The sequence below is a fragment of the Aotus nancymaae genome, unplaced genomic scaffold (assembly GCF_030222135.1).
Source record: "Aotus nancymaae isolate 86718 unplaced genomic scaffold, 86718_ANA_hifiasm-v0.15.2.pri h1tg000081l, whole genome shotgun sequence".
NCBI classification, from domain to species: Eukaryota; Metazoa; Chordata; class Mammalia; order Primates; family Aotidae; genus Aotus; species Aotus nancymaae.
Genome location: NW_026988496.1, coordinates 5,192,907 through 5,208,445, shown reverse-complemented (window position 1 = coordinate 5,208,445; position 15,539 = coordinate 5,192,907). Strand labels below are relative to the sequence as shown.

General features: G+C 40.2%; 1 protein-coding gene across 1 annotated transcript in view; it reads left to right on the top strand.

Annotated features, from left to right (window-relative positions):
* Positions 1 to 998: 998 nt before the first annotated feature.
* Positions 999 to 15,539, top strand: part of AR (androgen receptor) — a 77,968-nt gene continuing 63,427 nt past the window's right edge. The window contains exons 1-2 of the mRNA XM_064368986.1: positions 999 to 1,099; positions 1,845 to 1,996. Of these exons, the coding sequence (XP_064225056.1) occupies positions 999 to 1,099; positions 1,845 to 1,996 (253 nt within the window). The remainder of the gene's footprint in view (positions 1,100 to 1,844; positions 1,997 to 15,539) is intronic.

Here is a 15,539-nt window from a genome sequence, read left to right as displayed (position 1 = left end):
ACTTGTGAAAATTTTCTATTTCTTCTCCATGTTTCATTCAGGACTGCAGAAAGGGGCACAATTTTTACCCAAGGAAACGGCATTTTTAGACATAGGAATTATGATCTTAGTATTTAGCTGAATTGTATATTGAAAGTAAGCTCCTTCTCTGTGAAACTTAAGGCCCTGCTAGCCTTGGTTTGGTGGAAGTACTCTTGCTGGCTCTCTAGTTAGGGTAGGGAAAGGAAGGCTTGTGGGGAGTGAAAATAGGCCATGATATCCAGCCACTGAGTTTGCATATCAGCAGAACTTTTTGAATGCTTTCTATTGTTCTTGGAATTTGAATAAAGGCTGATAGTTGTGTCTTGCAGTTAAAGTGCTTGGAAAGTGAGTGAAAGTTTTCTTTGCTCTTGTCCTGCCAGAGCTGTTCACTTGGGGTTGAGGGGAGGATAACCTTTCATGATTTTTTAAAAATTCCGATGACTGTGTTGAGCATTCTAATCAAAAGGCCATTGGTGGAAAGTAAAGGTGAGTGGTGAGAAGACAATATGTTAATGGAAACTGTTGGACTTGGAGTCAAATTGTCCTGCACTTCTCATCTCCGAGTCTTTTTTCATATGTACAATAGATATAAAAATGAGAAAATAAGCTTGTCTTTATGGAGTTATTGTTAGGTGTTGAAATCACCCGACACAGCAAACAGGCTCCCATTAGGGCTCATTTTTCTTCATTCCTTAGTAAGGAAGAAGTACTTCAAATAAAATATAGCAGTTGTGCTCCTGTGAATGATAGCATGGGCAGTTGTCATCTATCTGAGGCAACTCTACTGTGAGTTTTGTTTAATGTTTAGGCATAAGACACAGAAAAGACAAAAGTTGATCTTTGGTAGTGAGAACCATGTTCCATTTTGTTCAGACTTGAATTTCTTACTATAGGAGACTGAGAATTAACCTTCCATGAAGGTTTTAGTATTGGTTTTCTGGTCTCTTTCCTTCATATCCGTCTGGAAGAACTCAGGCATGGATGTTCTTGGAGAAAAGCAGTTAGACAAGGTGACTTCTGAAGCTCCATCCTTGCCCAAGGAACTCATTAACTCCTTTAATGGTCAAGTATATCAATGGTAGCCTAAAAGCTGTCCAGAATCACTGTACATCATTTTTCAACAGAAGCCTCAAGCATAGGGATTATGCTTGCTACTTTGTGTTGTGGAATGGAATCAGGCAGATGTCCATGTGATCTAGAGAAACACCTAAGGAAAGTGAAATAATGGGGAAAAAAAAGAATAAGACTTGTGTGATAATACTAATCAGGATCCTTGTGTGTTTATTCTAAGGGCATTTTATCCATCATTGGGTTTATATTGCAGCAGCTCAATAGGATGGGAGATATTATCCCTATTTTATAGATGAGATTTGAGACTCAAGGAGCTAAAGCAAGGAACATCAAATTGATTTGATATTTGGTCTGGTTTTGTTATAGATCTCCTTTTGGATGAGGTAAAGTCACAAAGTTGGGTTCATATCATTTAATTACTCTGAAAATGTTGCCGAACACCAACTTAAGTTAGATAACTTAACCTCAGGTTTCCTGCCTTCATTGCTCTCTCATATAGACATAGCCTATGAAATTGGTTAATCCTAGAGAACTTCCCTAATCCCTTGACAAGATCCAAAAAAAGGTTCTCTCACACCCGACCAACATCATCTTTAGGAGAAGCCTCAAAAAAATTCAGCTTCACACTAACTCACTTGAGCAATGAATAATAGTAATTTACGCATGCAAGTTAATCCTGAAGACTTCAGACATCACTTGCCTATTTCTGCCATCCACTAACATGTGTTGCATTGGTTTTTTGTGTCTTTCAGTTTGGAGACTGCCAGAGATCACGTTTTGCCCATTGACTACTACTTTCCACCCCAGAAGACCTGCCTGATCTGTGGAGATGAAGCTTCTGGGTGTCACTATGGAGCTCTCACATGTGGAAGCTGCAAGGTCTTCTTCAAAAGAGCCGCTGAAGGTAAAGGGTCTTGCACATGTACTTCTGTTTTCCTTTCTCCTTTAACTTCCAGAAAGAGACGCTAACCTTTCAGGGCCCAAGATTTTATCATCTCAGAAATAGGGTCGTTGGCAAGGACCTATTGAATAACTTACCAGCATAAGAAAGTAAATTTTTGTGCTTGCTAGTTCCCTGGTTTCAGCAGCCTTGTTTGTACAGGCAATGTAGGCAGTGAAGGTGGTCCCAGCTGGGGTTTGGGGCTCACTGGATCCTAGAAATGAAAGAAAAATTAATGATTTGAAAAGATTTAATTTCCTTCCTTCTTGTTTTCTACTCTACTGGCTAGTCAAGGAAAATTTGTCCTTATTAGAGAGGTTAGAAGTGGGGAAACCCCAACTGAGTCCCCAGCCTATTCCTTGTGATGAATATGAGACTGTTTCTTAGTAAAGCTTTCCTGGTCTCAGCCCCAGAAAGGGAGTGTTCTCACTCTTCAGCAGACTATCAGTCTCTGCACCTGCTCCCTCCTGTTGCTGCCTCTTTGGGACCTGTCTTTGCATTAATAGTCCTAGGTAGGTAAGAACTCAAAGTGAAGAAACACATTTATTCTCCTCTCCAGAGACATGACATCAAAGCCTCTCCATCAGTTCCTAACCTTAAGCTAAGGTAGCATTCTATATTTGGCTAAATTGGCTCAAGCCCTAGCACCCTAGTCTTATTTAGCTTAGAACAACTCATGTACACTCAACCCTTAGAGGTGCTCAGCCTACATTCTGCAGTAGAAACTCCCATGTTCAGGCCTCTTATATATGTTAATGTCTCCTTCCCCTAACCACCCAGGGCTTAAGCCTCCTGTTATCCACTTCACTCCCCACTCTGTACTAAAGGCTTTCTTCTCAAAGGGACATTGATGAGCAGCTTGCTAACACACTAGCTCTAAATGAGTGCTCTGTTTAATTCTCTGCTCTATAGACAAGGCCCTCTGGGTGTCGCCTAGACAGAGATGCTGTGCTCTGGGACAAGACCCAGTTGTTAAACACTGGTATTCACCTCTGCTGCAACTTTCCCCAAAGAAGGTACTTCCTGTCAAGGCCTTTCTGTTTCCTCTCACTGGCCTGGAAGTGTTGAGTTCCACATCAGAACCAGAACAGAGAACTTTTCCTTTTATAAGAGTTATAAATATTGAGAACAGTCTTAAAAGATAGGTATGTAGGCCACACCATTCACCAGGAATGTACTGATACTCATCAGAGGATGGAAGAAGCACCAGAGTTTGAAGCATTTAGAGAAAAGGTAGATAGAGAATTCCCTTTAACTAACCTCCTGAATGATAGCCAATCACAATGGCGAGTGTTGTTTTATCATTTTGGTGGTGGTGGCAGAAATATCTATAAAACAGAAGCTACCATGTTGTTTTCTTCCAGTCCTCAAAGCCACAAGAGGGCCGCTATCATTTGGTATTACTGAAAACATGCCCCATGTTCAGCTCATACCCCAAAATGACCCATTGCTCCTGCTTATGCAGGGCTAGTATGAAGCCCAGGGCTCCAGTGTCTCAGTCTAGGCAGTGAGACCTAGAGCACTACCTAAAGAGCCTGAGAGCAGTGCCTTCCTTTCTTCAGAGTACTCATGAAAAGATGGCTATCAGAAAAGGAAGTGAGGAGGGGCTCCAGAGATTTCAGACCACCCCAACTTCCCCAGTGAAACGCTGGCACTTCCCCATATTCTGTCACCCAGCGGGCCCTGTCTATAGAGCAAAAATGAAACAGAGCACTCATCTAGAGCTACTGTATTAGCAAGCCCAGGCACCACAGTAATAGTAGCCATATCAGATCAGAAAGGTGTTCAAGTGAACAAACAAGCAAATTCAATAGTCAGATAGATTAGATTATAGTTGATGCTGCCTCTGGGTTTTACAAATCTGGGTCACCAAATTGTTATTTTCAGAAAACAGGGGAAATTATCAACCACATCGTGAAAAGGCAGATTTTGCTGTCATATCATACATCCCACATGGCAGCTTTCTGCAGAAGTTAGAGCTGAAGGAGGGAGGCAGGCAGAAGGACAGCTGGCAGGGCCGCCTGGGAGGAGCTCTGCAATGAGGTGGATCCTGTGCCATTTGAGAACAAGGAAGAAAAGGGATGAGGTTGTGGGGAGCGAATCACCCAACTCACAGAACACATAGAAATCCAGCAAGGTTTCAAAATGCTCTACACCCTAGAGTCTTTTAAGTTAGGGAAACTCTGTGAGTTCATGGGGCCAAAATGCTCTTGCCTGCTTGAAATACGAAAAATCAGCAGTGGATTCCTTACAAAACCATGGAGAGGGAACCTTCTGAGCCCCTTGGTTATTTTGAAATATGGACCATAGATTTTACTCCTGAGCCCTCTGAAGGTAGGAGAAGGTGGTTTAGAGAAAACACATACACACACACACACACAAACACACACACACACAGACAGACACACACACACACACCAAAATAAAGCAGAAAAAATTACTGGTGTTTTCTTTCTCCTCCCATCTGTAAAGCTGGTGGATTGATTTTACTGCCATCGTTATTCCTATTTCAAGGCAGGGGGCTGTCTTATTACCCAAGGAGGACATTTATTGATTTGGTTTTCTTTTTCCATTTTTACAATGCATCTTTATCGCCCATATGGCCTTTCTGGAGGTGGTTCTCAATCTGGCTTGTTGAAACATCGAATTATACCTGTCTTAGAGAGAGTAGAAACACAAATCTTTCTCTTCCTCACTTGCTTGTTATAGTCAGTTAACTCAGACTGAGTATTCAGAGTCTTGATTATCACTTAATTCATAGTTTCAGAAATCTCTGGAATAGGCACAGGTACAGGACTTAAGAGCCTGGCACATCAGACACAAATATATTTCTAGCTTTGCTGGTTTATAACATATGGGATGTTTATGCTGTCGTTGGTGCAGGGCTCAGCACAGAGTCAGTTTTAATCTGGCCAGGTTTTTTTGTTGAGGAAGAGGGCGAAGAGGGAGTCCTACATTTTCTCATTGTCAGTTATGTTGGAGAATTGGGGTGAGGGTGAGGCTGGGAAGGGAAGGGTCTGCCGAGAAAAAACAATGCTACTAAGCCATGAGAGTAAAATGACCAAATGCTGGTTAAGAGAAACTTGGTCAAAGTTTGTGTGTGTTGGCAGGGGGTGCTTGATGGGATGAACTCTGGGTTAGAAACAGGCATGGAGAGAAACAGTTGGTTTATGGAGTGGGTAGGGTTACTGGGGTGGTGAAAGGGAAGGCATGTTGGATGCTATCTATCTAAGAGACCAGGAAGTCAAAGCAAGGCAATACCCATACACAGATGTAAGGGCTCAAAGAGGTTTTAGTCGTATAGCCTTAGATAAGAAATTTCCCCTTTTGGACCTCAGTTTTCCTTGTTTGTAAAACAAGGGATTTGAAAATGTGCTTCCAGCTCAGACTTTTTGTGACAGTTCTACAAATTACAAACGTAATCATTATCATTTCAGCAAACGCACATGCATTTATACCTACTTGCATTTTTTGTCTTGCTTTCCTAGAAGATAACAAACCCCAGATCCTAATCCATTAAAAAAAGCAATCTTCAGATGGGGATAGAGCCAGCTGAGAGAGTGCACTATGGATGGACTGGGTTAAAACTCAGGACTCTGAGATTTTTTCCTTGTGATCATTTCTCAGTAACTCCCTTTCTTTTCTATTTTTTCATCTGGAGAATCAGGATATGAATCTCCATCTCTACCTCATTATGTTTCAAAGAGGGTTAATTAATCCATCATGTGCATTATGTGCTCAAGAATTTACTATTTTTCAGACATTTTCTAGTAAAACATTGGAGATTATATGTCCGTTTGTTTTGTACACATGGAACGCTGTTCGGTACACATCATAAAATTGAAACTGTAGTTTACATTCTGAACTCAAAGAATTACACCATCCTCACTGATGTTTACAATAGGTCCCAATTTAATTTCTTTGGCAAATTTTATATAAGTATGGCTTTGATTCTTTCTCTCACCCCAGGTTTTTGTTAGGGAAGAAATGCAAGTGAACCCTCATTGAACTCTTTCTGTCCTTTAAATCCATTCTTTCCCACCTCAACTCATGTGGAATTAAATGTTACCTCTTGTTTGGAGTCTTGCAGAGAGTTTTTGGTGCATATCAATGTTCCCTTCACTCCCTGATTTTTCGAGTAACATTTCCCAGCAGCAAATTAACTCTGCGAAGAGGATCTGCTTGCAGCTTCAACAGAGCCTTCACTGAGTGTCTTTGGCCAAGGAGTTGACTGATCCTGAGTTTGCAAGTCCTAGAGATCTTCTCACAAAGCTCCTCTCATGTTTCTCTCTCTGGTTTTCTTAAATGTCACAGACTTTAGATTAGGTGTTGGTAAACTTTTTTTGTAAAGGGCCATATAGTAATTATTTTAGGCTTTGCAGATCATATGGTCTCTGTGTCAATTACTCAACTGTGCCTTTGTAGGATGAAAGCAGCCATAGACAATACTTGAACTAATGGGAGTAGCTGGGTTCCAACAAAACTTTACGGGCACTGAAATTGGAATTTCACTGAATTTTCACATGCCATTTAATATTATTTTTCTTTTTTACCATTTAAAAGTGTAAAACTTATTCTCAGCTCTTTGGACCTCACAAAAACAGGTGGTAGAATGGATTTGGTTTATGGGCTGCAGTTTGTTGACCTCTGCTTCAGATAATCACTTCTGTACTTACAACTCCACACAGATTTTATGCTTTCCCATCTCTTGGTATCTTAGTAGCTCTCTAGATTATTTAATTTTTAAAAATTTTCCCAGTAGATCAAAGTTTGCATGTCTTGTTAGCACAGAATGCCTGGTCTAGTGGCTTCTTGGTCCTGAACTTTTTTACTAAACAGGAGAAAAAATAAATAAGTCTAGAAATACCAGAAGAGGATACTTTTTGGTTTTAATAATCTAGTAGATCACTCCTCCTTGCAACACCCAGAGGAGAAATTGAAAACATTTCACACATTTTCTAGATTTTTCTGTTGTAAATGTGTGGATAACTATGAACTATATATGAAGGAACTTTGCTGGATGGCACATACATTCTAGATGGTAAAAAGGAAGGGCTTTAGGGATTATCTGGTACCATGTTTCATGGAAAAACCATCTTATAGAAGGTAGAGCCCAGGAGGCCAGCTGAATTGTGGATTTGCCATATATTACCTCATGATTCTGTCTTCACACACTCACCGGCTTAATTCTGGGCCTCCCCGTAACACGACTAGATCACAGGTTTGCAGAATAAATAATTTAGCTGTGTAACTCATTGCAGTTGGTGCCCACCCAAGTGTCTGTCAGTGCCCAATTCAGGAGCCATGCCAAGAATTTGCCACTGTTGCTTCATAGCGGCCCTGTGCCTGCTTATTTATAGTCAGTGCATTTTATGAAACAAAGATTAATAAAGTTGCCATAGCACTTGCACCATTATGTAAATATCTGTAATACTTACATAACCTTTGTCACTTGTAAGATCTTTTGAGTCCACTGCCTTCTTTTACAATTCCTTACCAATTTCCTAGTCCCTTACCAATTTTTTAAATTTATTATACTTTAAGTTCTGGGATACATGTGCAGAAAGTGCAGGTTTCTTACATAGGTATACACATGCCACGGTGGTTTGCTGCACCCATCAACCCGTCATATACCTTAAGTATTTCTCCTAATGGTATCCCTCCCCTACCCTCCCACCCACTGATAGGCCCCACTGTATGATGTTTCCCTCCCTATGTCCATGTGTTCTCATTGTTCAACTTACACTGATGAGTGAGAACATGTGGTGTTTGGTTTTCTGTTCCTGTGTTAGTTTGTTGAGAATGATGCTTTCTAGCTTCATCCATGTCCCTGCAAAGGACATGAACTCATCCTTTTTTATGGCTACATGGTATTCCATGGTATATATGTGCCACATTTTCTTTATCCAGTTTATCATTGATGGGCATTTGGTTCCAAGTGTTTGCTATTGTGAATAGTGTTGCAATAAACATACATGTGCATGTGTTTTTATAATAGAATGATTTATAATCCTTTGGGTATATACCCAGTAATGGGATTGCTGGGCAAAATGGTATTTCTGGTTCTAGATCCTTGAGGAATCACCACACTGTCTTCCACAATGGTTGAACTAATAATCTACACTGCCACCAACAGTGTAAAAGCGTTCCTATTTCTTCACATCCTCTCCAGCATCTGTTGTTTCCTGACGTTTTAATGATCACCATTCTAACTGGTATAAGATGTTATCTCATTGTGGTTTTGATCTACATTTCTCTAGTAACCAGTGATGATGAGCTTTTTTTCATATGTTTGTTGGCCACATAAATGTCTTCTTTTGAGAAGTGTCTGTTCATAACCTTAGTCTACTTTTTGATGAGGTGGTTTGTTTTTTTCTTGTAAATTTGTTCAAGTTCCTTGTAGATTCTGGATATTAGCCCTTTGTCAGATGGATAGATTGCAAAAATATTCTCCCTTTCTGTAGGTTGCCTGTTCACTCTTATGATAGTTTATTTTGCTGTGCAGAAGCTTTTTATTTGAATTGGATCCCATTTGTCAATTTTGGCTTTTATTGCCATTGCTTTTGGTGTTTTAATCATGAAGTCTTTGCCATTCACTATTGCTCCAAAGAGAATAAAATACCTAGGAATACAACTTACAAGGTATGTAAAGGACCTCTTCAAGGAGAACTACTAACCACTGCGCAAGGAAATAAGAGAGGACACAAACAAATGGAAAGACATTCCATGCTCATGGATAGGAAGAATCAATATCATAAAAATGGCCATACGGCTCAAAGTAATTTACAGATTCAATGCTATCCCCTTCAAGCTGCCATTGACATTCTTCACAGAATTAGAAAAAAAAAAAAATTTAAATTTCATATGGAACCAAAAAAGAGCCCGTATAGCCAAGACAGTCCTATGCAAATAGAACAAAGCTGGAGGCATTACGCTACCTGACTTCAAACTATACTACAAGGCTATAGTAACCCTTACTAATTTTTTTTGACAGATTAAATTGTATTTATTTACCATGTACAACACGATGTTTTGAAGTATATATACATTGTGAAATGACTAACATCTAGCTAATTAACATACACATTATCTCACATAATTATCATTTTTTTAGTGAGAACACTTTACATTCATTCTCTTAGCATTTTTCAAGAATACATTATGTTTTTAACATTGTTACCATGTTGTATACTAGATCTCTTAACCTTATCCCTTTCATATATATATGTATATATATATATATGCACTTTAGGTTCTGGGGTACATGTGAAGAACATGAAGGATTGTTACATAGGTACATACATGGTAATGTATATGCCTGTCCATATTCTGCATCCAGAAACTTCTTCAGTCCTTTAAGGGAATTTCTGGGTGATTATCAAACTCTGGTAGTTCATTTTTGCAGTTGGCTGCTATTGTGAGGATAAGTGTAACTCACTTTCTCTTCAGAGATAGAAATTACGTCTTAATTGTCTGGGTTCTAGACCCATAGCAAGTTGCATATTATTCCTCAAAATAACTGAATTCTGCGAGAAGCCATCATTGTAAAGCAACAGTATCTTCAGTTATTGTAGCCATGTGTGCATACTTCTGGAAACTGTTTTTCAGGTGTTCATTCTCCTTCCCTGTCTCTTCATAGCTAGGCAGCTGCTCTCAGCCTTACAAGGAGACTTAGTGAGCTTTGTACCTACAAACCTGCAGAAAATTGACCTGAGATTTGGAGGTGAATGACTCCTGATAAATGGAACAAGGTTTGGAATTCTCAGTCCCTTTGCTCCCAGTCTGTGTTGTGACTACTGAGGCACTCCAGTGAAATCACTATTCCTCCTATCTAGACTAGTGCCTATCTCCACAGAGCACCTCATAAGAACAGGCCCGGATAGTAATATCCTCATGCATTCAGTCAGTAAATATTTACAGAGTGCTTACTACATGTAGTGTATTGGGCTGACATACTCAAGATACAGAGCCTGCTTCCAGGAGCTTATAATATATTGATCACAAGTATGGCAGTCTTTTTTTTTTTTATTGCATTTTAGGTTTTGGGGTACATGTGAAAAACATGCAAAGTTGTTGCATAGGTGCATTCATGGCAGTGTGATTTGCTGCCTCCCTCCCCCTCACCCATATCTGGCATTTCTCCCCATGCTATCCCTCCCCACCTCCCCACCCCCCCGTTGTCCCCCCCCACTCCCCCGCAACAGACCCCCATGTATAGTGCTCCCCTCCCTGTGTCCATGTGTTCTCCTTGTTCAACACCCTCCTATGAGTGAGAACATGTGGTGTTTGGTTTTGTGTTCTTGTGTCAGTTTGCTGAGAATGATGGTTTCCAGGTTCATCCATGTCCCTACAAAGGACGCGAACTCCTCGTTTTTAATGGCTGCATAATATTCCATGGTGTATAAGTGCCACATTTTTCCTGTCCAGCAATCTTTAAAGCTCTTCAGTTGATGAAAGGCCACCATATCTACTCTCCATTTCAACTTTGCAACTATCTTGGTAAAAAGTGAGAGGTTATTCTCTTGGTTTTCCATATGAGTAAACTGAGACTTTGCCAGTTCATCAACAGGTAGTAAATAATATATCTGGAATTTGAACCCAGGTCTTCTGGGGTCAAAGGCAGCATTCACTTTGCTCCATCACAGCAGCTCCTCAAATTAACCAATGTAGAACCTAAGTACTGTGCCTAGGCAAACAAGAAAGGCAGCAATGAAGAGGGACAGCAGAGTCAAATATAAGAGAAAGAAATTAAGAAAGATGTTAAGTACCGTAGGGAGTAACCAAGAAACCATCAAGCATCGCTAACATCACAGGGAGCTTATCTTCCTAAGAAAACTCCAAGCACTGAAAACAGCACCTCTGTTCATTAGATGTGCGAGGGACATGTCGGCCATAGTCCTTCTACCAACTCATATTCTTCAGAGGGAAAGTTCTGATTCTGATGAGACTCAGCATGGTAGCTCTTAATTCACTGTTGACGCACAACTATAGAACAGGAAGCACAACTTAACACCTGTGCTCATGAGAATTTTGTTCCCTATGCCCAAGCTAAAGAAGGAGCTTAGATGGGATGTGTGGATATAAATAGTAGATTCATAGTTCCTTCTGTCTTTGCTTTGAGACTTCTCAGCAGAGCATGCCACAGAGTGTTTTCCATGGGGCCAGGAGCAAGATAAATCCATTTCCCTCCTCTTCGATATCAGAAAATAGAGAATGTTGTTTTTTAGGATAGAACTAAAAAGTCATAGAGGCAGCAACTCGTTTTCCTATATTAGGGTTTTAAAAATCTGTTTTTCCTTCCTCTCCTGGGTCACCTCATTGTGTGGATGGACCTTGATTTCATTGTGGTATCTAGATGTGGGCCCTGAAGACCATGGACTTATAACAGTTCCTTAAGTTACGTAAGCACATTCCTACAGGTCACAAGCTCATTTACTTACAGGGTGGTTGATTCGGTCAACAGGTTATTTCATGAAAATACTTAAAAGATTTGCAGTGTTCAAAACTGCAGGATCTTTAAACACTAAAGCTTGAAGGAAGGGAACTTGGAAATCAAAAAATCTGGCCAAACCATTTCATGGAAAAGGAAAGTGAGGCTCAGAGAGAGAAAATCAGTTTCCTGGGTTTGTACAACATATAAATGGCAGAAATGAGAGCCTCCCTGCCATTTCTAGTTTTCTGTCTGAGAGACCCTCCTGCCTCACAGCTAATTAGCAGAGTTACAGAGGTCGTTACCTTGCAACTCTCAAGAATTATGTGAGGCAGCATAGTAAGCATTTATGGCCCTTAGTTCCCAGAAGGTGCTTAGTTCCTGATATTCCTCTCTGCCTTTGCCATTGTGTGAGACCATCTTCTGTAACTGTATGTCTCCCCTATCCAGTAGGGTAATGAGTATTAAAAGTAGTCTGTAGTGAGAGAACTCTGTAAAACATTTCTTGGTGTGAGGATTGTTGCAAGGTTGTTTTGTGTGTATGTGCATGTATAAATTTTTGAGGGAGCGTATTCATAGTAGCTTTTATGTGGATCTCAGAGGCTCTATAATCCAGAGAAGATTACAGAATACTGGTCTTGTCTTTGGTAAGGATTTTATAGACTCATAAGGGAGTATCCTGACTACAGTGACATCCAACTGGCTATTTAATGACTGACACTTTCTCCACATAACATACATTTATTCAGCAGTCACTGATGACTATGTACATGAGACCTATACCAGGCACTGGGGTAAGAGACATGATATAACAACAAAAACTGTTTACTGAGCAGTCAATATGCATTAGATGCTTTGTAGGCATTTTCTCATTCAATCTGTATACCCTAAATTTACAAATGAGGGAACTGAGGCAGAAAAGAGTTGAGTGATTTGCCCAAAGTCATTCATACAAATAGTCAGTGGCTATGAGGTGAATAGTTACCAACATACAAGAGTGAGATTACTGCTGTACTAGAAGTAGGTACATAATCCCCTGAGCAGACAGTATGAGAGAATGATTTATTTTACCTGGAAGTTTAGGAAGGCCTCAGAGAGGAGTTAGGGGTTGATCTGGGTCCTGAGGGATGCATAAGAGTTTGCCAGGTACAAAAAAGTAGGAAGAGAACTTCAGGAGGAGGGAACAGAATGAGCAAAGACAGGGTGATGTGAAAGCGGAAGGCTTGTTTGGGGAGCATTATGGAATCTGGAGGTCATTGTGGGGAATCTCATCAGATGCGGCAAGCTGCTTGACAGGCCTTTGATTGGCTCTTTGTGCCTTGCTCCCACCCCGTGCTGAACTGTCCATAGCTGCCCTATGCTGATGTCTGGAATTTGTGGAAGAAGGTTACTATCCAGGTAGTGGAACAAGATGCAGTGCTAGAGCACCAGATTGGGGTTCTGACTCTGCTACTGACTTATCATCTGGCCTTAAGCATGTCTAGTTCCCTCTTTTTGCATTAAAATTTCCATTGGAACAATAACATGGTTGTATTAAATGATATTGAAGATTTTAACAATAAATATATAACAATATAAACCTTTAACAATAATTTAGTAGTAAATCTCTAAAATTTTACAGATAATCCAGACGCATCCATTGGCCAGTGGTTCACTTTAGAGTTACTTAATTAGGGACCAAAAAGGCCATCAGCATTTTTATGAGAATATAACAAAGATCAATCTCTTCCTCTTTACTTTTTACCTCCCAGTACACTGTGAGTAACACTCCCCAGTCAGCCCAGGCAGCATGTGTTCATTGCCTCTCCTGAATTCCAGAGTTTGGACTTGAAGGTGTCAGAGCTCTCTGTGTATCTTTGTCCCCAACAATATAAGTCTGACCTCCCCAGCAAATTTAAGTCCTAAGCCACTGGCCAGGAGAAAAGCTAACAAAAGTAATAAATTATTCTCTATATTTTTCAGCCATTGGTTTCCCATGTCCAGCCAGAGGTGTGTCTTAGAGTATGCTGAGGCCAGATTCAACAAAAACCTGAGCCAGCACCTGTGTAAATAATTTTTAAAACTTCTTTTCCTGAAGCCGGATGAATATTTTTAAAAACTAAGCTGGATTATCTTTTATCTAGCATGCTGTCTCCTACATTCCTAGTGCTTCAGACCTCTTGGAGGAATGTGGTTTGGTTATAGTGTCTTGCTTGTCTGTTGTTGGAGAGGGGAAAATTTATTTCAAAAAAAAGTAATGCCTTGGTGTGGCCTATGACTCTATTTTGTTTAAAATGAAACTCTGGCAGTGTACTGATATTCATTCTGCTTCTCATAGGTTAGCTTTACATCCCTCTGTCTCCACTCACTCTTTAATTCTCATCCTTTTAAAAAGCAGCCAACCAAAACCAGCAAGTACATACTGCTTATCTCTGAATTCTACCTGAATCAACTTCAGATCTTGTCCAAGGCTCCATCTGAAGAGAAGGGGCTAGCACCCTGCCAAGAGCCCTCAGGAGCCATCAGTAAATGGACATCCTGTCCTTGAGGTCCCTTAACTCTGCTCAGCTTCAGAATATAGAATGGGTTCATTCTTCATTTGTGTTGTTTATAACTAAAAGCCCCCTACTTCCCACTCTCCTGCGTAGCCTCCTCTGCCATCCCACCTGTGTAGCCTCCTCCACTCTCCGCAAACTCCTCTGTAGCCATTGTCACTTGGAAAGAGTTTTCTTTGTCTCTTTTGCAACTAGACAATGACTAGCCAGCAAGTTTAAGTTCAGATTAGAGCTCCATGGGAGCAGAGATAGATACAGGAAGCAAAAGAAAGGGATTTGGAGGTTTAGAATGATTTCCCACCTACCTAGTGAGCACTACTGAGATACTCAAGTGCTCTCTACCCAAGAATTCTATTGATATAAAGGTAAAAAAACTTGATCTTAGGTCTAATATTCATTAGTTGTGTGATCTTGGGAAAATGATAGCACCCCCTAAGGCTTAGTTTTCTTAACTGTAAAATAGGAATAATGATAACCACCCTCAGAGGATTCATAAGGATAACATGAGATAAGGCAACCTGAAATTTCCTAGTGTAGTGACAGACTTTTTAAAAATAAAATGAACCAAACACTGATAACAGTACTTCCCAGTACACAAATGAGAAATCAGTCCCTCATCAAATTACAGCACATTTCCAGTGCTCCAATTATGTCACTGAAGAAATGCTAATGTAGATTAAATAATTCTTCTGTTGCTATTTACATGGATAATTTGATAGTAATTATTTTTGGACATGAATAGTTTTGAAGCCTTATAGATGAGTCCATCCCCAAGTACCCAAGACTAAAGAAAGTTGGCTAAAGTGATGGCAAGGTGGCAGCACAGAGCTCCCTGGGTTCTGGGCCCTGCCCCTAGCTAGAGAGAACTCCAGAGTATAAGCATTTGTATTATCATAGTCCAAAGGCAGAGAAGAAGGGCTGGAGATGAGTAGTTTTCATTCATTTATTTTTTCAACCAGTGACAAATATGAGCTAGCTGTGTTTTCAAAAAGATTCCAATCTGGTAGGCCTGCCTTCCAAGGTCAGTTGCAGCTTTAACACTGCCAAGAGTATCTTCCTGCAGCAGAGACAATGTGATGGAACATAGCAGAGAAAAAAATCTATAGACAGGTATTTTTCCTAACGCTATCTCTTCCCTATCCATACCTAATGTAGATGACGGGGTGATGGATGCAGCAAACCACCATGGCACGTGTATACCTATGTAACAAACCTGCACGTTCTGGACATGTACCCCAGAACTTAAAGTATAATAATAAAAAATGTCTATAGGCAGATCTTCCCCTTTCCCAGCACCAGAAACAATCCTAACCAAGGCTGGCATAGTACAGTAGGACTGTCCCTATCAGCAGGTTTGGAAGCTTTAACAACAACATCAGATACTAATGATGATGATAATCGTAGCACTTAATGTTACCAAACATTTTCCATGTGTTAAGTACTACAGTAAGTGCATACTTAATCCTCACAATAACTCTGTAAGATAGTAGATACTCTTACTACTACCCTGATTTTACAAACATGGAAACTGAGACACAGAGGA